The following is a 23,182-nucleotide window of genomic DNA, read 5'->3' on the forward strand; positions in this document are numbered from 1 at the left end:
CTAGCAAAGATAAAAATTTATTAGACTGTTAGAGGAATGTATGTATCTGTTAGGGTGCTCTTTTTCTGTGTTTTCCTCTTGAAAGGAAATAAACTGTCCTTATATTTATCTTTTGCTTTATATTTTTTTAAATACTAAATAGAATGGGCTTATACTTCATATTATTTTGCATTATCTATTATGTTATTTTCTGTTTAGTTAAATTACAGGTTTTAGTTAAATTGCTAAGTTTTAGTATCTTAAGAAGCAGGTCTTAAAACATTATTTGTTGAGTGGGTTTTAAATAAACATCCCGGTCTAATACATAGTTGTTCCTATTTATGGGGCTGTAATTTTAATAGGGACCATATGGTGAGTGTCTTAATGTTTTTATCCATAGAACACCACATGTGCCTCACTGAAATAGTGATAGACATCTATTCACTTTATCTGGGGTAAAGGACCCACCATTCATCTAGACTGCCTCGGTTGCCTTCACTTTTCAGTTTCCAACTCAGATGTCATCCTCAAAGCCCTTCTCTGGCCTTCCCCAAGCTCTTAACTCCTCCAGGCAGAATTAGTAACTCCCTCCTTTGTGTTCCCATAGAGTTTTTACACAGCTCTCTTAAACACTTATGTTGATGATCACATATGACTTATTTCAAGAAACTTATTTTATGCCTTGTCATTAGTGGATATTTACCATGCATAGTGGATCTTTATCATTGATTGTTACTGTAATTCCCAAGTTCATTAAAACATTGCCTTTAAAATGATGCCTCCTTGCATGGTTGTAGGCTAAACTCAGATTTAGAGAACTTCAGTAAATTTATTGAGTGAAAAAATTAATTCAGTGAATGCAATAAAATCTATTAAGTTTTTTAATCTGAGAGGCTAAAGGAAGATGAATATGTGATCTAAAATGGTCAAAGTAAAAAAGTAGAAATCATATTTCAAAATTGTGAAGATATGAAATAAGTAATGCCTTTAGCCATAGCAAAACACCCTGGGTTCCTTCTGGTTGTTTTGCTATATAAAGTAAATCCTCAGTCAGAGGAAGTTTATTATTAAACTATCCATTAATAGTTATTTCTTCTTGCTGTTAATTATTAATAGCAATTTATTGTTAAGATAATATAAAGATATCTCACCTAAAAACATGGTCTTTCTAGGGCAGAATTATAGTGAAGCTTTATAGTAAATTTTCTATTTAAATTAATAGGATTCATTGGTAGTTTTTTCTAAAATTTTTGAAAAAATTCTTAAGTGTTTAACTGCTTTTACTTTTTAAAGGACAGGAATTATATATTAACATATATAACATAATATATGTAATTAATAACAATATGTGATCATAACATTATGATTACTTTGTTCTGTTTAAGCACAGAACTCATACTGTACACCAAATTGTAGTCTTTCATCCTAGTCCCAAACTGTAATGATTGTTAACGCTCTTAATGTAATTATGTGTTCTAAATCATCCAGTCATTTCTTTTTCCCTCTACCTTTTAAAAACATGATGCCATAAAAATATAAAGGAGAAAAAAGAGAGAAGAACAGAGGGGGAAAGTTGTGTAATTCTGTTCATCCGTGCCATGAATTTCAACAGCCAAAAGTAAAGGAGACAGAAGTTGGTCACTTTTAGCCTAATAAGTAACTTTATTATTAATTTTTAGAACACAGCTAATTTTCTGTATTCTCTGATTTGGACAGCCTGTGGAGAGTAAGTGGATATCTTCATCATGTGAAATCGTTGCTTTCCGTAAAGCATTGTTGAATCCAGTTACAGCAAGACAATTTCAACGGTTTGTGGCTCTGAAAGGAGATTTATTGGAAAATGGGGTGCTCTTTTGGCAAGAAGTACAAAAATATAAGGTATTACATTAAAAACTGGAGAAAACCACCTCTTTTTGAAGAGGAGATGCATTAACATATCAGATTTCTAACTAATTTTATGGACAAGATTTTGATTAAGGTGTCGCAGATCTTGATGTCTTCACACAAATGTGTCAGTATTGAGGTGTTTATTGTTCTATGTTAGATACATTTAATATTCTACAGTGAAGAGTAACAGCAAGCCCTGAAATGATAGTATTAGGCCTTTCAAGGTGTTCACATGTATTATGATCAAATGAGAACCTTCTTGAAAAGTTTTAACTAATTTTTGCATATCACTTATCTATAAATGTACCATGCACATTTTTTCCTGAAGATATCCATATTCAGTACTTTAACCAAGACCTCTTTACAAGAATTCCTTCTGACTTATTTGCAGCTTTGTTATCAATATCTTTGATATCAAAGATAATGGACTATAGGTAAATAAACCAACAGATACGAGAGAGGATTTTCTATTAGAATGGCCAAATTTGTAACAAAATAAATAAGTGAAAGAACAAGTTTTTAGGTACAAAACAGTTTTCTTTTTCAGGTTTAATTGTTTGATGGAGTCATATAGAATCTTTGCATTGAAGAGGAGGAAAGGACTTTCTAGGCTATATTCTAGACTTGAATACAGGAATGTTGTCCAGAAATACCTAAGAATAGGCATCCAGCTTAAATACTCTCAGATTAGCAGGCTCATTTCTTTGCAGGCAACCTATTTTATCCAATTATAAAAGCTGAGAATAAAAATAAAATGGAAATTTTAGAGGATAATGCTTTTAATTGGCCCATAATCTTAGTATGTATTAGGCAGTGCTAGTACTCTGCAGCATGTATGTTCTATATAGTTAGTAGCTGTGCAATGCAATCTTCTTTCCAGACGTTCTCCAGCATGCCATGAAACTGTTTTCTACTCTTTTCTGTTATCAACAGTTTTTGTACTTTTCTCAATGAAGAAATTTCCTCAGGAAAAAAAAAAGTATTTTTAAATAAGTTTTAAAAAAATCTGTCACAAGTTAAGTAATAATAAAATACTTTTTTGAAAATTAGAAAGGGGGTAGAGTCTGTTCTGCAGGACAGGCAATGATGATGAGTGGGCAGAAGAGTCTGTAAGCTAAAATGAGTATGAGTAAGGCCAGCCCTGCTAGGGCAAGAGGTAATGAGATAAACTGTGCAGAACAAGCTTTTTAAAAAACCATGGTCTCATACACAGTCAACCCTTAACTCTGTGGCTGATTCTCCTTTAAGGCTGCCTTTGGTCCCCATTTAAATATCTTTTCTGTGGTATAGAATGAAGGACAACACTAGGTAGCTGTTAAAAATTATGCTGTAAGAGTAAGTTTGTTCATTTGGTAAGCATATATTGTCCCTAATATGCCAGTCATTGTGCTGATTGTAGGAATAAAAAGGTGGATACAATGCACTGCCTTCCCTCAAGGAAGGAGACGTCCATGAAAACAAATGTCATGAAATAATATTGATTCTGATCCATGTTCTAACTAGGCACAGTTTTGGCACAGAGGAGAGAATGATTCAGGGAGGCTGGTAGGTCAGGGAGATCTCAGCAGAAGGGATGATACTTGAACTGAGTCTTGAGGAAGTTTGCCAGGGGAGAAGCGTCCCACACAGCAGAGTCTTACTGTGCTCGCTTTCATGTGACTTACTGAGTGTTTACTGTCTGCCAGATATTGTCTTAACACTTGTCATGTAATAACTAATTTATTCTTTATCAGAATCCTAGGTCAAAGCTATAATTCTCACCATTTTACAGATGAAGTAGCTAAGGCATAAAAAATTTGAGAAACTCCTGACATCACTCACACAGCTAATCAAGTGGTAGAGCTGGAATTTGAACCAAGCCATTCTATTGCTAAAGCTTGTGCCCTTAACCACTAAATTACGCTCCCTTCCCTGATGATTGTAGTAATATGGAAAGAGATGGCTGCAGTGATCTTACTCAAACATTGTTCTGAATTGTTAAAAATTAGAAAGAACCCAGATGTTTGGCAACAGGCCATGGGTTACTCAATTATGATACATCTATACAACAGAATACTCTGTAGCCATTAGAATGTATGCTGTAGGAGAATAATCAATGATGGGAAAAGATATTCATCTCATCGATTTTTCAACACCTAGCTACTAGAGAACAGTATGATTTTAATCTAAAGTATGTTTGTACGTGTGTGCGTGTGTGTGTGTCCGTAGAGAAAAGACTGGAAGAATATATACATCCAGCAAATACTTATTGAGCACATATCAAAGGCCAGGCTAAATCCTGGGGGTGCAACTGTGAACAGTCTTTCCTCTTAGGGCTTACACTGTTGTGGGAGGGACAGACAAGTGATAGACTAGGCAATTATAAGAGTGTGATTAATGCAGTGGTGGAGGAAACACAGGATGCAATGGAACTACCTACAATGGACATCTTTCCTGGACTGAGGGAACGTTTACTAGGGGACATTGCAGTTGACCCTTGAATAACACGGGTTGAAATGTGCAGGTCCACGTATAGTTGGATTTCTAAAAAATAAATACAGACTACAGTACTACACAATCCACTGTTGGTTTAATCCCAGGTTGCAGAATCGCAATTACAGACAGCCAACTCTAGTTACATGTAGATTTTCTACTGCGTGGCAGAGTCTGTGCCCCTAACCCCCATGTTGTTTAAAGGTCAACTGTGTGCTCAAACTGAGACTTTAATGATGGGTGAAAGTTAACTTGGCCAGTGGTATAGTAGGGCAGAACACTTAGGAAAGAATCAAAATTCTCAAAAATTACACTCTCAAAATTAAAACTGCATAACTTCACAAATTTATTTTTATTTCACAAGCCTTGCAGCCCATAATAATAATAAGCCAGCTTGCCAAATAATCTGATACGATAATTTCACTAGTAATGGTAATTTTTGGTAACGTACCAAACATATATGTTATAAATAGGCATTTTCTGAGGGGATACTGAATTGAGTAGAAGATGCTAACTGTTGCCTCAATGTAACATTTATATCAAGATTTTTCACAGATAACTTATTCCAAACTTGTAACTTATGTATGTGAAGTTTTATTTGGTGAGCACTAGAATTTTTCTTTCTTTAATAGTGTCCTTAAGACAGTTATTACAATGCCTGTCATATAGTGAGTACTTAGTAAATGTTGGCTTATTTCTGGCCTAGAATTACAAGTTTCCAAATATGTTTACCTTCTAGTGATTTAGAGAGCAGTGTCTTTGACAGAGAAATACCATGATTCAAGCTAAGCTACCTCTTTATTTTAAAAAACGATAGCCTTACATCTCGGCATAAAACTGGGTCTTTTAAATGTACAATTACTATTGTTAAGTTCTTTAGCTATAAATATGATAATGTAATAAGTTAACTTAAAACAATGTAGATACTAAGAGATGTGTAATACCCCACCTGCCAGCACAGGATTCCCGCTTATGTTGCTAGGCTTTTTGAGCCTAGGTCACCTTGGTGTAGAAGCAGTTATGGTAGAAAAAGCTTTTGCGTCCACATGTAAGTTGAATTAGGTGCCTGTTCTCAGTGCTCTCCCAGGGCTCCGGCTACCTTTACGGACCACTTAGATTAACTATCTCAGATCGGAGTAACGTGTTTTCATGCTTCTCTTCCAATAGATATTGAGCCTTTAAAGGGCAGGTGCTGTGTCTCGGGGCTCAGCTCAGTGTCTGGCATATAGGAGGCATTTAATATAAATGTGTTAACTGAGTCAAAGTAGACACTAAGCTGCTCTTTTGCCAGGAGAAAAAGCAATCAGGATTAAATAAAACCTGTATTTACGTAAGGTACATGCATCAAAGTCTTAGGTTCCTCAAACCTAAGAGAAATAAAAGCTACGATTTCTAAGGTAGTCAGCATGTCCTAGTACCTTCCTGACCTGAAGTTAGAGTGTACATAATAACTGAAGGACATATTGACACATTCTATAAAGTGTTCTAGTAACGCATTAATCATGTATTATTCTGTCTTTCTTCCTTGGTTAGGACTTGTGCCATTCTCATTGTGATGAGTCTGTCATCCACAAGAAGATCATGACTATTATCAACTGTTTTATTAATTCCAGTATTCCACCAGCTTTACAAATTGACATTCCATTAGAGCAAGCCCAGAAGATTATTGAACACAGGAAGGAGTTAGGACCATATGTATTTAGAGAGGCACAGGTAAGAAGTCAGGACATGTGGCTAAACATACTTTAAAACAGATGAACAGTCTAGATATTCTTTTAAAGTTTTTGCATTATTCATATTTTGCAAGGTTCTAATTCTAATGCTGGGATTTATTCTATTTAATTAAAAAAATCTTTGCATATGCCACAGAACATGGAAACTAGTAACTTAATATTTTGTTGATGATAATGTACAGAAAATACCATTATTTAAATACTGTGCTTTGACTTTGCATGGTTATCATTTTTATTTCTAACTTATAAAACTCCAGTTAATTCCTCCTTTCTTTCCCGCCATTCATATTTCCTTTTAAAATATCTGCTATGACAGATGTGTATAAAATATGTATGTCCCAAGATTTGCATATTTTTAAAGATTGGAATATTCACATAGCTCATAAAATAAGTGAGAGGAGATTTAAGTACCCAACCAACATAAAGTACACAAGCTCATGAAAGGAAAGTCGGGCCTGTTAACCTGCTCAAGTTACTTCTTTTTTGGGTAAATAATAGAAAACACTGCTTTGTTGAACATAATTTATTTGCATTTTGAAAAGCCTTTTAGTGATGCTGTTCCTGAAAAATGATTAAGAAAAATAAATTATAATAAGGGTAATAGGGAAGGCTGTGTCATGATTTAAGTGATATGAAACAGAGACTGAGGGTATGATTGCCCTTGAGCATGGAAAAAAAGCCGTTATTCCTTAACATGCATTTGCAAGCCAGCTGTGTTCTAAGTCCTAAAAGGAACTGAAAGTAGACTCACAATCCAAATTATGCATTAAAATAGGCAAAAATATAAAGGAATGATTGAGGATGTGCTAGAGAGAAATAGAGAAAGTATGGTGCCAGAACCGTAGCATCTGTTAATGAAAAGATCACTCAGCCTAGCCTCAGTCTCCTGAAGCCCAGGCCGGGGCTTGCCCGTCTAGAGCGTAGACCTTGAGTCTGACAGTGAATGTCCAGAGCTGCTTACATTGGTAAGTTCTGCCACACTGTCCAGGGATTGCAGCTTGGGAAATTTCCTGGAGTCTCCTAGTTTATGCCTTCTCCCTGGGTTCCCAAACAAAGTCCTAGACATATCTTAAATATGGACTTTGGAGCATCAGAAAACACCTCACCAAATCTATTACTCCTCTGTGCATAAGGAAGCTCAAGGGATGGCCTGCCTCCTGCCTGGGTGTACAAGCCACAGGTCTGGTTGCCATCCTCATGGCTTCCCTCTCCTTCACTCCCTTACCTTTGGTGATCTTCAGTCACTAAAACATATCCAATTGGCTCCTTGTTACCTGTTATTTTATCTACTTTTCTCCAACGCCATGCTGCTACCTCAGTTCACAAGGGAATGTCTTACACTGACTACCAAAATTCCCTGCCTCTAGGCTCTCTTGAAACTATTTAACTCACTGCAGACAGAGCCATCTTTTTCAAAATGTATATTTGATCATGTCACTTCTCTGTTTTCAGTTTCGATTACTCCCCATCATCCTCAGAATGAAGACCATACTCCTTCCTGCATATCTCTCTAACCACGTCGTCCTACCCGCTGCCATCTATCTCCCAGTCTTACTGAAATGTTTCTTCCCTCCAGAGCTTTTTGCAGTATCATCTTCTCTCCCTTATACTTCTGTAATGTCCTGTGTTTGTCCCTGTCAGAACACTTATCACACAAAATTGAAAATGACTATTCTCATGTCTGACTTCCCCATTGGACTATAAGGTCTTTGAGGGCAGGGAGTGTTTCTTATTTACCTTTGTGGCCTGAGTGCCTGGCACAGAATAGACACTTGACACTTTTGAATAAATGAAAGAGTGTGAGAAGAGATCCATCATGACGGAAAGGAATAGATCAAGTTGGAAATGAAAGCGAAGCTGAACAAAAGGGCTGAATAGTAAATTAAAAACTGTTGCCTGTTTTTGCATCCTTATCATTGTAGCCTCTGCCTGCATTCCTAATAGCTTGAAAGGTTTCATCACTCAGCCGTATTTTCACTGACCCTTTTAAATAAAACTACAGCCATTGCCATCTGCTGGCAGCGGGCAAAGTAGCTCTCTATTTATGAAAACATTTCCTTACCCATAGTTAGGTTATCTTTTAAGGTTCTGGAGGTACAGGGCAATTTTCATGAATAACATGTATGTCATTAACCTTAATTGCAACTTTTAGAAGTAGAGCAATTTTATGTTTGCCTTGAAAAATTGTGTCCTAATAGGGTGACTTACTGGAAGGCCTTCTAGATGAAAATAAATATATTTGAGAGCTGGGAATGACTCAGGTTTTGGAGCGGTAACTGAGAAGTTGAGTCAATAGTTGGTAAATAGAGGAGGAGGAGTATTTAACCTTAAGGAGTTCATATGAGAACCACTATGATCCCGTGACATTGGAGCAGGGGGTTACTTAATTAAATGCATGGCAGATAACTGTAAATGAAAAACATTTTTAAAGCCTGCGTTTCATCAAATAAAGTATCTTTAGCTTTTGTGCTTACAATCCCAAGAGGCTATAGAATTCAATAAGAGTGTATTTTAAATTGTATTACAATTACTAATGATATTCATGTACAGAAAGGAAGAGTAATAAAATGTATCAGTTCAGGACTCTGTTGATCACAGCAGCATTTACTTTTTAAAAATTCCACTTTCCCCCTGAAGAGTTGGCTTAGAGCCTAACAGGATGGTTCACTTTTCTCCAGGGCATGAGGTAAAGGCCATTCTTAGCAACAAGATGTTGGACTTCATCTGATGTGGCAAGTCCTACCTTCTTGGAAGCAATGTATGCCTTTGGAACTAATGGAAAAACTTGGCATGGGGATTTGAGCAACAATTCTTATCTCTATAAATATCACAATTAATCACTTAATGTAGAGTGTCCTCATAGAAAGCATTTGTCCAGGATACCACTCTGCTTTTTAAATGTTACTTTTCTTGCTCTTACATAAAAGAGAGATTATATCATTTAAAAGTTACTCAAGATTTATTCTTAGATCTGCAGCTTTGTTTAAGAGCTTTTCCAGAGGCAAAATGGTATTTCCTTTCTCTGAAAGAAGGAAAAGGGGGGTGGAGAGGAGTTCCCCTTGATGAGCTGAATATTTGGAATACTTGCATAAAACAACAGAGTGTGTGGCAGATCAACTAGTATATGTTTTAAAAGAAAACATAAATTTCTTATTTAGAAAGACCTAATGGATTCTTTATTAATACAATCAATTGGTTAGAGAAGCATAAAGAATAAAGTGACTTTTAAGTGTATTTAAGTGTATTTTTTTTTTGAAAGAAAGACTTCTCGTTGGTAGTAAAAAACATTGATGATAAGCATGTGCTGAGCTAAACTATACCAAGATGTCTGGAGACAATAAGTTGGAGGAAACATGCTGTATATTAAAGATAGAATAGTTAATCCATTATTATGGTGAATTAGAGTTTAAATTGGTACATTTGTATAAAATTGTAATCTGAGACATGCTTTGTTTTTTATACAGATGACAATTTTTGGGGTTCTGTTTAAATATTGGCCTCAGTTTTGTGCGTTTAGGAAGAACTTAACTGATGAAAAAATTATGAGTGTTTTGGAGAGAAGACAAGAATATAGTAAGCAGAAAAAAAAATCAGCAGTCACAGAAGATGAAAAATCTGCAAAGGTGAGACAAGAATCATTTTGGGTTTAATCAGACCTTTAAAAGGTATGTGATATGTGTGAATTTAAAGAATCTGGATTGGGCAAAAAGACAGAGAAGTTATAGAATACAGATTTTAGTGGCTTTATGCTTTCAATCAGAGATTTCAGACTTGTTTTTGAACTTTTAAAAATTATCTCAAATGTCATCTCTTCTATGGGAAGGCTTCCTGGACCCTCCTAGCACAGCAGCTCACATCTGCTGTAAAAGCAGTCCTGCCTCTGTTGGAGAACACTTTATATTGTCTTGTGAGTAAGTTTTTGCATCTGTCTTTCTTGCTGGACTGAGATCCTCAGAGATACTCTTAACACTTTAACCATTGTCCGGTTCATGATCAATTATTAATCATTGTTTACTGAATAAGAGAATGAATGAAAAAATATTTTGTACTGTGGGCAGCATTTTCAATATTAAAATTACAGAGTGATATATTAACTGTGAAACTTACAAATGTAAGTCATAAATTGTCCAGCCTGCCTATTTGTCTGTTAATCTGTCCATCCATTCATCCATCCATTCATCTAGCTCTCTTTATGTTTATCTGTTTTCTTTGACTTGAAAAGGATTAACAAGTAATATATTTAATCCTATTCACAAATTTATTCCTATTCTGTTTTTTAAAGGAAATTTAAAAGAAACAAAAGTAATATAATGAACACCCCAATTTGCACAGGTCAAAATAACTTATTTTCTCACAGTTCTGGAGACTAGAAGTCCCAGATCCAGGTGCCAGCTGATTCGATTCTTGGTGAGACCTCTCTTCCTGGCTTGTAGACAGCCACCTTCTTGTGTCCTTGCTAGTTGAGGAGGGATGGAGATCTCTCTCTCTCTTCCTCTTCATATAAAGCCACAATTCCTTTGGATTAGCACCCCACCCTTATGACGTCATTTAACCTTAAAAATCTCTTAAAGACTGTATCTCATGGTACAGTCTCACTGGAAGTTAGGGCATCAATATATGAATATGGGGAGACTGAATTCACTCCATAGCATATATTATGCTTTCTACATCTTGCTTTTAAATTCATTTTGTCTTTTAATTCTACTGCACTACTTAGATCTAGTTTATTCAGTTTTATTGCTGCATTTCCATCATATGAATAAATACACTATTTTTATTTAACTATTTCTTTATTGTTGGATTTTTTTTTCCAATTTTCACCATTACAAACAGCACTGCAGGCAACGTTCCTGTAAATGTCTCCATATTCACTTGTATAAAAATGTTCTGGAATGACTGAGTAGTAGAGTATGTACGTGTGTCAGTCTATATTTCTACCAGTGGTATATGAGAATACTGCTTCTCCCCATTTAGTATGTTCAGACTTGGAAATTTTTGCCAATGTGTTGATGACAAACAGTATGTCATCATGCTAATGCATTTATTTACATTCACCTAATTATTGGTAAAATGGAACAACTTTTCAAATGTTATTTGGATATTTTGATCAGGATTGTAATAAACCTATAGATCAGTTTGAGAATTGACATTATAACAATATTGTGTCTTCTAGTCCATGAACACAGTTTATCTCTATTAAGTTCTTCTCTAATTTCTCTCATTAATGATTTGTCATTTTCAATGACAGGTCTTGAATGTATTTTATGAAGTGTATTCCCAAGTATTTCATATTCAAAATATTGCTATTGTTATTTTTTAAATTTCCAATTCCAGGTGATTTTTTTTAGAAAAAACTTTATTTTGAAATAATTAACATTCACAAGAAGTTGCAAAGATGGTACAGAAGTCCCACTTTCCCTTCACCTAGTTTCCCCCAGGGGCTACATCTTACGTGAACTATATACAATAGTAAATCAGGAAACTGACATTGGTACAAGGTGTGTGTATAGTTCCGTGCCACTTTGTCACATGTGTAGGTTCAAGTAGCCAACACTACGTCCAAGATGCACCACAAAGTTCTCCCTTGTGACTACAAGTCATATCCACCCAATTATCCCTAATGTCTTGCAGCCACACGTCTGTTCCCTATTTATGTAATTTTGTCATTTTGAGAATGTTATATAAATGGAGTCATATAATATGTGACTTTCTGAGATTGGCATTTTTCACTCAACATAAATGCCCTTTAGATCCATCCACACTGTTGTGTATACACATAGTTCATCCTCTTTATTGGGTCTGTTGTATTTGCCCATACCTTTGCTCTTTCCATTTTTCTTCCTTTTTGATGTTCCAAGATTTATTATTTTATTCTTTCTTTTCCCTACAAGTAAGGTATTGTTTCTCACTTCTTCCAAGATTTTTCCTTTGTTTCTAGTTTTCATAATTTTGATTATAATGTATCTTCTGTGGTATTTTGGGGAGTTGATTCTGTTTGAGGATTATTTGGGTCCTTGAGTCTGTAGGTTTATATCTTTTGCCAAGATTGGATGAGGGGAATTTACATTCATAGTATATTTATATTCATAGTGTGTATATTCATTGTGTGTGTGTGTGTGTATATATATATATATATATGTGTGTGTGTGTGTGTGTGTGTATGTATATATATATATGTGTGTATACATGCACTTTATTTCTGATCCATATTCATAATCCCATGGGCACCTTATAGCTTCATTTCTGAGAGATTTTGGTTTTTTCTTCAATTTTTTTAAGTTCAGTAAACTGTCAGTTTTACATTTTCCTTTTTAAAATTTTTTTTGTCTGTTTCTGTCCTCAGCTTCTGTATTTATGATTTGGAGTATTATTTTATATATGCAAGTATTTTTGTAGGAATATTTTATCTATTTTGGGATCCTACGTTAGAGTTTTCCTCTGATTCATGATTGGATTTCTTAGAGAGTACTGTTATCAACTAAAGTGTTGGAGTTCTCATTTTCTTTTTTGTTCTTATAATGGTTTTATATGGCCATCACCTGCCGTTTTCTGCTCATTTTGAACTGTCATATTTTCTTCAACAACCAATAATAGGGATGTGGAGCAATCAGAACTCTTATACACTGTGAATAGTATAAATTGATAATCACTTCAGAAAACAATTTGACTTTATCCAATAAATTAAAAGATGCACTTAGCCTTCAACTAAGCAAATCTAGGCTTATATGTACGTATATCCTATAGTAATTCATGAACACATACATCAGGAAATGTGCACATGATTTATAGCAACCGTGTTTTCAATGGCAAAAAGTAGGAAGCTATCCAAATGTCTATTAACAAGGGATTGGAAAAATAAATTCATGTGGTAGAATCCTTTGCTGTGATGAAAAGCAAATAAATCATAACCACAATAATAAGTGTAGATGTATAGCAGGAGTATAATGTTGAGTGGAAAAGTTGCAAAGGAATAGAAGCAGTAACCTCTACTTATATAAAGTAAAAATTCATGCAGAACTAATTAATACAAATATGGTAGACTATAAATAAGCAAAAGTAATGAGAAACACAAAATCCCGTATAGCCATTACCTTTGTGGTTGAGTGGAGTTAAATGATGGGATTGAGGAATGATACAAAGTGATACTGCACTTCTTAAGCTTTGGTGGTAATGTTACTATTCATATCTGATGTGAGTGTTACAAATATTTTGTGTTTAATATTTAATAACATTTCTATATGAATGATGCTACAAAAAATTATCAGATTTTCAGAAGCTACTCTTTGGTTGTTTTCTATCATCTGGAGGTTGATAAAAATCCTCACATTTAATTTCTCCAGGCCCTTGAGGCAAGTCCATATCCAGCTGAGCTGTATGAATGTGATCCTAAGTTGGTAGCCTCAGGAAGGTTTAAAGGGCTGATTGAGGGAGGAAAAAAATAGAATGTTGTCTAACTTATGTACACTAGGAGCTCTGTTCTGATTCCACCTGTGGCACATGAATAACTTCACCAACCAGATGTCTCTTGTGACTCTGCTGCATTTTCTACTAATGTGGCCTAAATAGTGTCTCAAAAGAACTTCCCATCCTAGTCCTTTTCTTCCTTCTTTCACCAGACTTTTATTAATTATCTACTACATAGAGTTTTATGGATCATCTGTTCATATTGATCCCTGCTACATAAGCTAGGGATATGAATATAATTTACCTATTGTGTAAGGGTAGGTAAACACACATATACACTTAACTGGAAATGGTATAAACAAACAACTGAAACCACAGAAAATGAGCAATTAATTATTTGTGGGGAATGGTAAAGGATCTCAAAGGAAAGGTAAATTCGAGTTAGTCTTAAAAAGTAGGATTTTAGTGAATGATTTTAAATGCATACTTATTGAATAAAGAATATAGGTTAGACTTAAATATGACATGTGAAGCATAATGAATATCATAAAGTAAATATTAGTTATTATCTTATTTATTGTAACAATAACTGTCCCTTACAACAAAAATACTAATGTCAATTATATCCTTCATCTATTATTCTTATAAAGGAATCAAATGGAGCTAGGTAATCTGAAGAAAATTATGACAGGAGAAAGAATGTCATGAAAAGCTTTCATATAGTTTAATGTCAAGTACTTAAAATGAACAGTGGCAAATTCATTAAACAAGGATCATAATAAGTTAACTAAATCTTTTAAATTGTAAATGGCAAAAAATAAACAAGGTTAAAAGACAAATTAGGAAAATATATGATATTTCAAAAAATTTATGATATAAGTTATAAAAATAAAATATAAAAGGTAAATACTCTAAACAGAAGGTAGGGCAAAGGGCATTAACATACAATTCACAAAAGAAATACAAATGATTAAAAGCATTAAAAGATGTTCAACCTCACTGATAACCAAAGACATGCAGAGTGGCAGAAAAAAAAAATCCAGTGTTGGTTGAGGGTATGAGAAAAAGGCCTACAAATTCATGCATTATTGGAGGAAGTATAAAAATGATACTCAGTTTCTGGAGGGCAGTTTGAGAACTTATATTGTTTAAAATATTCATTCTTTTTAAACTAGCAAATACACTTCTAGAAATTTATTGTAAAGGAGAGAATCAAAAAAGTACACAAAGATGTGTACATAGCATTATTTGTAATAGCAAAATTTTAAGTGACCTAAATTTCTAATAGCAGGCAGTGGTTAAATTATCTGTGGTACACTCCTTTACTAGAATATTATTCACTTATTGAAATGATAATGTAGTTTATTCTTTTATCATTCAACAAATATTTGTGTGCATAAGACTGTTCATCCATAGAAAATAATAATTTAATTTATTCATTTCATCATCCATCAAATATTTGAGTATATACTATGTGTTCTACTGTAGGCATACTTGGTATATGATACAAAGACCATGCCCTTACATTCTTATTCTATATTTATTCACAGAGAAATGTTTTCACAATATTTTGCATGAAAAAGTAGGTTTTAAAGGAGCACATATAGTGTAATACCATGTGTATGAAATTTATGTAATAAAATAAACATATTAAAATTATAGATTATATCTAAGCATCTCTCTAGTGAGAAGTTTGGATGAATGTTTGTAGTGGTTTTTCTTAGAAACTAGAATTTGGGGGTGATTTTTACATTCTACGTCATAATTTCATTTATTTTGTAATATTTTTATACTAGTATGAAATAAAATTAAAGATCATAACAGTAGATTACGTTATATTAGTGATATTGGTGAAATCTCAGGTATGGGGCTCACCACAAAATATTTTTTACATGATATGACTTCTGAACTGTAAGTTTATATTAATATAGCATTTTTCCCTTTTGGGGAATAATTTAACTCAATATAATTACAGGATGGAATCAAACAGTATCCGAGTACTTCAGGATCTGCTATCAAAACAGCCACTTTAGGCAGTGACCCAGGTTTAGGCCTGCAAGCGTACGGCCGACAGGTAAGCAGGAAAGATGCCACAGATAACATTTCTTCTACAGAGCACTGGACAGCAGGGTGCAGTAACCCAGTCATTTTATAGTAGCAGAGGTGTGTTTGGAAATGAGGCTAAAGAGAGAAAATGGCCTCTTGAATAAATAGTTCTGGGGAAACTGGACAACTTCATGCAAAAGAGTCAGACTGGGCTACTTTCTCACACCATATGCATAAACAAACTCAAAATTATCAAAAACTTAACTATAAGACCTGAATACATAAAACTGCTAGAATACATAGGCAGTACGTTCTTTGACATCTGTCGTAGTAAAAATTTTGTGTAGCTCTCCTTAGGCAAGGGAAACAAAGGCAAAAATAACCAAATGGCACTACATCAGACTTTTTTTTTTTGTTTCGAATTAAGCTTTTGCACAGGGAAGGAAACTATCAACAAAATGAAGAGGCTGCCTACTGAACTGGAGAAGATATTTGTAAACAATGTATCTGAAGGGGTAATATCCAAAACATACAAAGAACTCATACAACTCTACATCAAAAAAGTAAACAACCCAAGTAAAAAGGGACAGAGGACCTGTATAGACTTTTTTTTCAAAGAACACATATAGATGGTGAACAGGCACATGAAAAGATGCTCAACATCACTCATCATCAGAAAATGCAAATATAAACCACAAGGAGATATCACCTCACACCTGTCTGATGGTTATTATATAAAAAAAAAACAACAAATAACAAGTGTTGGCAAGGATATGGAGAAGGAAACTCTCATGCACTACTGGTGGGAATGTAAATTGGTGTAACTACTATGGAAAACAGTATGAAGACCCCTCAAAAAATTAAAACTAGAACTACCATACAAGTGGAATCCAGCAATTCCACTTGTAGGTATTTATCCTAAGAAAACAAAAACACTAATTCTAAAAGATAGATGCACTCCTGTGTTCATTGCAGAATTATTTACAATAGCCAAGACTTGGAATCAACCTAAATGCCCATCAATAGATGAATGGATAAAGAAGATGTAGTATATACACAATGGAATATTACTCAACCATAAAAAGAATGAAGTCTTGCTTTTGTGACATATGAATGGACCTAGAGGGTATTAAGCTAAGTGAAATAAGTCAGGCAGAGAAAGACAAATATTGCATGGTTTCACTTATACGTGGAATCTAAAAAACGAAACAAATGAACAAACAGAACCAAACGGATACAGAGTCGTGGACACAGAAGAAACAGGTAGTTGCCAGAGGGGTTGGTGTTGGTGGGAGGAGAGAAATGAGTGAGGGAGAGTGGGAGGTGCAAACTTTCAGTTACACAATAAACCAGTCACAGGTTTATTGTGTGGGGCACATAGTCAGTAGTTGGGCGATACCTCTGTGTGGTGACAGATGTTAACTAGATTTATCATCATGATCATTTTGAAATGTATAGAAATACCCAAAACTAACATGGTGTTGTAGGTTAATTATACTTCAGAAATGAAGAAGAAAACAAACAAATTCGTAGAAAAAGAAATCATATTTGTGGCTACCAGAGGTGGAGGATGAAAGGAAGGTGAATTGGATGAAGGTAGTCAAAAATATAAATCTTCAGTTATAAGATACATAAGTACTAGGTGTGTAATGTACAACATGATAAAATTGACACTGCTGTATGTTATAAATGAAAGTTAAGAGAGTAAATCCTGAGTTCTCATCATAAGAAAAAATATTTTTTATATTTCTTTGATGTTTTATCTATGAGTGATAAGTGTTTATTAAACCTCTTGTGATCATTTCATGATGTGAGTCACATCATTATGTTGTACACCTTTAACTTAAACAGTGCTATATGTCAATTATATCTCAATAAAACTAGAAGAAAAATTAAATTATTAAAAATTTGGGTCAAGGCTATAGAAAACTACCTTTACGTTATCATAAATATATGTACATAAATGTAGACCAATAACAATTTGTGGCATCCAGTTAAAAGTTTAAATGGGCAAGTTCTGTTTGTGAAAATTCATATAATTATAAATTTATCACCTGTGTTTTTCTTTGTATGTGTTATTCTACAATAAAAGGTTTAAATAAAGGGGATGATAGAAGCTATCTTACCTTCAGTTTACTTCCTAGGGCAAATATTTCCAAATTAACTTTGAAAATTATTTTTCTAGCCAACCTGGTGCTACTCGAAGTACATAGAAGCTTTAGAACAGGAAAGGATTCTTCTTAAAGTTCAAGAAGAACTAGAAAGAAAGTTGTTTGCAGGTAGTTTTTGCTTTTTCCTTACAGAGTTGCTTTGTTATCTTCTATCATGGGTTCAGTTCAGAGGACTTGACTGATGGTTACTTCACTGTTTTCCTTATTTCTCTCTCTTATTTTTTCTGCAGCCACGCCATCTTTTACAACTTTCAAGTCTACTGCTTCCAATATGTCTCTGAAAAAGACCATATCTTCTCACAACATCCAGAGTGAGTTTCAAGTGCTAAGTCTATCTTCGGTTCTTTCTTTCTTATTGTTAGAGCTTCATCTCTTACCTCACCGTCCGGAATATAGAGGGCAGGAAGGGATGAGGGACAACTCCCTCCCAACTGCTCTGATCCACACATTAGGAGAATTCCGTGTGTGTGTGTGTCCTGTCTCTCTGTTTTTCCTCCTCTGCTGGAGAGGAAGGACTAAGCCTATACCCAACCCTTTGCCCCATTCCCAGAGTGACAGCACTCATGGGAGCTGCTGTAGGTACAAGGTAAGTAAGAGACTGAATTGATCACTCCCATCCATGTCCCGCTGACTCACACACTGATGCCCATGCACACCTGCACAGAGCGCACACGCAAAGCACACACACACATAGTTAGACTCCCCACCAACAAGTTGGTGGGTAGGAGCACCTTGCCTGCCTTCTGAACACAGCCTCCTGAGTAGGAAGGCCTCTGGGGAATGACCATTTATTGCTTCTATTTACTTCTTATCTAGTCTTCTCTTCCACAGAGAATATTTATGGAAGATTGGGCTCTTGCTCAGTTTCCCAAGTTCTCCCAAGCTGAATTTTTCTAAGTTCCATTTTCCCAAGATAGGAACATAAGAAGGGACTGAAAATAAAGAACCAAAACTCAAGCTGGAGTCCATCTCACACAGATACTGATGAGGTTATACAGTTTCGATCAGATACTAATGTTAGAGTTTAGCAATGCCCTTGCAAAGTAGCGCAGGGGTATAACCTGTGTAACGCATTGACCCAGTACTTAGAACACCCAGTAGAAGTCCCTATTCTCTTACCTTCCATCTCGCAGCTTAGATTTTCGTTTCTTAAAATCCATAGTTTTCTGGTTCTTGGGAGGGTTTGATGAGCAGGCCTGTATGTTCTTAGCCTGCTCATCTTTTTTCTCTTCTGATTTGCCCTTGCCTCTGCACCCGCTGCCAGTTCCCCTACCCTTGAGACCAACCTCACAGTGCCTCTGGCACGTAGGGTGTGCTGACATGTGTTAACTTTTTTGATCCTTGTTACAACTCTCTAAGTTTTTGTTTTTGTTGTTTTGGGTTTAAATTTTTTGTAGCTGTTTATGTTTCAATCATTTCTCCTTTTTTTTTTTTTGCAGGAATTCTTTAAACCAAATTTAACTAACAATGGAAGCTCAAATGCTTTTTGACAGTCTGCTTTAGAGCAAGCCTATCATCTAAATAAAGTTTGGCTTGTTTTACTTCCACAGTTCAAAACTTACAGCTACTCTGTACACATGACATACAAGACTATAAAAAATTTTTAAACTTATTTAGAATAAAACAACTTCTATCTAGGTTAGAAGAATCAAAATGTTTCATTTATCACAGACCTTAAGGAGCTATAAATGTTTTGCTCCTCAAGTAGTCTTTCAACAAATGTTTCTTGAGTATTCACTGTACAGTTGACCCTTTCACAACACAGGTTTGAACTACGCAGGTCCACTTATATACAGATATTTTTCAGTAGTAAATACTACAGTACTATAAGATCTGTGTATGATGAACCCACAGATACGGAACTGCACACATGGAGGAACCTTCAGTACAGGGGCCTACTATAAGTTATATGCAGATTTTCAACATTGCAGAGGGTCAGTACCCCTACCCTCCATGTTGTTCATTGATATATTCAGCAAGTGGTCAGGGGACCAATATTGCTAGCAATAAATTGACCCAAAACATAAAGGGAAGACCCTTCCCCACTTTATCCCTATCCCTATACACAATTCTAAAAAAAAACCCCATTTATTAAAGCAGTGGTTCTCAAACCTTAGTGTGCATCAGACTCAGTGTAACATTTGCTAGAAATGCAGATTCCTGGGCTCACCCTCTGAGAGGCTGATTCAGTAGTTCTTGGACAGGACCCAGGAATCTCCCTCTTTAACAGACATCCTCATTGTCTCTGTGATACAGGTGTTCCACAGTCCACTCTGACGTAAACTGTTAGGGTAGTAAGAGAAGAGCTTTAAAAGGTAAAAGCTCTCTTATTAACTGGAGTTACACTTGTAGCAGAGAGAAACCCAGACACGCATCCTCCTGTCCTCTTCCTGGAGGCAAAGGAGAATGTGTGAGAAATGATCTGGGGGGTGAAGCTTCACCATCCGTAGGCCCTGGGACTCAGAAGCTGTGACCTGGAGTAGCGGCTTGGAGGCGCTGGACTTACACTCTATTACGATCCCAGAAAGTATTTTCAAGTAGAAACTGCCATTCCTAATTCTCTAAAGAGTTGGACATTTTAAAACGGGAAAGCATCAGGAGGCACACATCAGAGATCATTTTTTCCCTAACACAGTGGTTTTTGGACACTTTTTTTTTAAACATTGGAACCCTGTAGTTCCCTCTGCTCTCACACTCCTCTAGACCCCATATTGGCCAAGGCGTTTGTATCTGTTTTCCATTCATTGCCCTTGTCTTCTTTTTTTTTTTTTTTAAATTCCATTCCTTTTCTGCCTTCTTTTGATTTTAAATTGAGCATTTTATGTGATTCCATTTTCTCTCTTAGCATATCAATTATACTTCTTTTTAAAATTTTCTTGTTGTTATTTGAATACTAGCATCTGACATAGAACATCTAGACAATAGATGTTTATTAAATATTTGCTGGAAAAATGAAGGAAATATCTCCACTCTAAAATCTTCAAAAGGTAAAAAGTATTGCTCATCTAAGAATATCAGTATAATGCTATTCACAAAAATTTTCCACTTGTGTTATTGTAATGATAAATGCCCAGTACTATGGTTATTTTATACCATTTTTCATATTTATGAAAATAGACCAATGTGTCATCGTGTCTTTCAGAGAAAAAATTAACACATATTAAATCACATTCAATCACTTAAATCACTTTCAGCCTGAGTTTCTCAACCTTGGCACTATTGACATTTTTGGCAGCTAATTTTTTTTGTTGTGAAGGGCTGTCCTATACAATGTAGAATGTTTAACAATATCCCTGGCTTCTACTCACTGTATGCTGGTAGCCCCTCCGTAGCTGTGACAACTGACAGCATCTCCAGACATTGCCAAATCATCCCTAATTGAGAACTACTTTAGACGTTGGAACATTTTTGCATTTTACTTTTTGAAATCTCTAATTACAATGGAATCTTCAGATTCTAGTTCCCCAGCATATCATTTTTTAAAAGTATAACGCCTGTTAGCTCCATTATGCTACCAACAGCGTCTTCTAACTGATGACAGCTTGTTTGTTTCAGTGAGTAGCTGTATTACAGCCACTTGAATAATTTCTCCTTTTACATCATCTTTGAAAGTAAAATGCATAAAGGAGATGCTCAGCCAATGTTTGTTGAATTAATAACACACAAATTCCTTAGATTTAATGTAACATACACTATATTTTAGGTAATCTTAAAAGTGCCCTTAAATCTGTCTTGGCTTTGTACAAATAAATAAATAAATTCTAACTGTGCTATACATGTTTGCATCTAATGTGCTTCTTGACTTTATGAGTTCTCATAAAGGAAAAACAGTTTACTTTTCGAAGCCTTAGGTTTTAAAAACACACAAATTATTCCATATACTATGTCAGCTTACATCCTTCAAAACATGCGAAAATTGAGCTTATACTTTGTTTACATTATTGTTTTGAGTGAACAGTTTGAAATAAATACAATAGTGAAATAATCCAAAAGTAATTTGGCCAATTGGCTCAGATTCAGCTTGTGTATATTATTTTTTAATAAACAAATTTAGTGTTAAAGAGATAACCTAATTCATGCTGTATTTGTTTAAATATGTATCTTTATCATTTGTTATATAGTTGAAAATTACAGAACATTATCTGTGAATAATTTTTTTAATTGACATTTTCTTTTTAAAATTACAATAACCTTTCTACTTCAAAAATATCTCAGTTGGTATATATCCAAAGATTGAGGAAAATTTGGTTCTTTTGGTTCTAATTTTGGATCAATTACTATCTTTCTGATTTGGAGTCATTAATTTTACCTCTTTGAATCTCAGTTTACTTACATATAAGAAACAAAGGATCATTTTTCTAGCACTAATATTCTGTGATTCTATAAGTTGATATTAGAACTTTTTAATTTATAACTGCAGATAGAGTTTTGGTGTATTCCTCAATGTGCAGTTATTTTAAATTAGAGCCTTAGATCGAAAGATGAAGGGGAAGGGTTCAAGATGGCAATGTAGGAAGATCCTGAACTCACCTTCTGACACAGAAAACAGATCTACAACTACATATGGAATAATTCCCTCAGAAACGGACCAGAAAACTAGATGAACAGAGCCTCTGCAACAAAGAGTTAAAGGACAGCAGCAAGACCAATAGGAGAGGCAGGGACAGACTCAGCAAGGAAAAACCCACATGCCAGATGCAGCAGTCCACAACTGCGAGGGATCACAAACGTATGGGTCTTTTTTCCTGAGGAATATCCATGTCAGGCGCCCCAACCTCTAGATCCTGCATAGGAGAGACAAGCCCCAAACCACCTGGCTTTGAAAACCAATGGGGAATATACCTAGGAAAACTACAGAACTACAGGAAACAGAAAACCTGGTCTTAAAGAGCTTGTGCATAGACTCACTTGACCTGAAAATCAGCACAAAAACACCAGATGGAAAAGTGTATGGACCATGGGTGAGAAGGATCTGTGTACTAATCTTGAAGCATCTGACAGAGAGGCAAAAATCAGTAGGACGCTCCCTGGGGATTGATTGATTAATGCACGCTCCCATTAATGCAATCTTAGGCTACCTTGCTAATACTAGTGGTGGTGGGCGCCGTTTTGGAATTCTCCAACTAGACTGTTAGTGTCAGTAGGAATGCCCTGCTGATAGCCCTGCCTACCCTTATGTTCCAGCTGAGCCTCACAGCTGGCTGGGCAATAGTGCCACCCAGCACTGCTCTACAGCAGCCACAGCCTTGTCATAACAGGAGGGCACATGCAATCTACATTGGGGACAACCCTTAGTGCCTGGCAGGATTGCACTTGTGAGCCCAACAGGACACCTTCTAAATAAGGCCACTTCTTCAAGACTGGAAGGCATAGCTGAATACCTAACACATGAAAGCAAACAGAGAACAGGCAAAATTAGAAGACAGAGGAATATATTCCAATTGAAGAAATAAGACAAAACCTTAGGAAAAGCACTAAATGAAATGAAAA

At 35.3% G+C, this 23,182-nt stretch overlaps 1 protein-coding gene across 7 annotated transcripts in view; it reads left to right on the plus strand.

Annotated features, from left to right (window-relative positions):
• Positions 1–23,182, plus strand: part of RGS22 (regulator of G protein signaling 22) — a 134,366-nt gene that overhangs the window by 83,913 nt on the left and 27,271 nt on the right. For 5 of the 7 annotated variants that reach the window (XR_004315277.1, XR_004315278.1, XR_004315276.1 and 2 more), the window contains 6 exons: positions 1,696–1,857; positions 5,872–6,051; positions 9,536–9,694; positions 15,451–15,549; positions 17,707–17,800; positions 17,923–18,003. Coding sequence is in view for 4 of the 7 variants with exons in the window: in XM_032468228.1 (XP_032324119.1) it covers positions 1,696–1,857; positions 5,872–6,051; positions 9,536–9,694; positions 15,451–15,549; positions 17,707–17,800; positions 17,923–18,003 (775 nt within the window). In the remaining 3 variants the exon portion in view is untranslated. Of the gene's footprint in view, positions 1–1,695; positions 1,858–5,871; positions 6,052–9,535; positions 9,695–15,450; positions 15,550–17,706; positions 17,801–17,922; positions 18,004–19,131; positions 21,470–23,182 lie in introns of those variants that run through there. The other 2 variants (XM_032468229.1, XM_032468231.1) reach the window with 2 other exon arrangements.

The sequence above is a fragment of the Camelus ferus genome, chromosome 25 (genome assembly GCF_009834535.1).
Source record: "Camelus ferus isolate YT-003-E chromosome 25, BCGSAC_Cfer_1.0, whole genome shotgun sequence".
In the NCBI taxonomy this organism is placed as follows: domain Eukaryota; kingdom Metazoa; phylum Chordata; class Mammalia; order Artiodactyla; family Camelidae; genus Camelus; species Camelus ferus.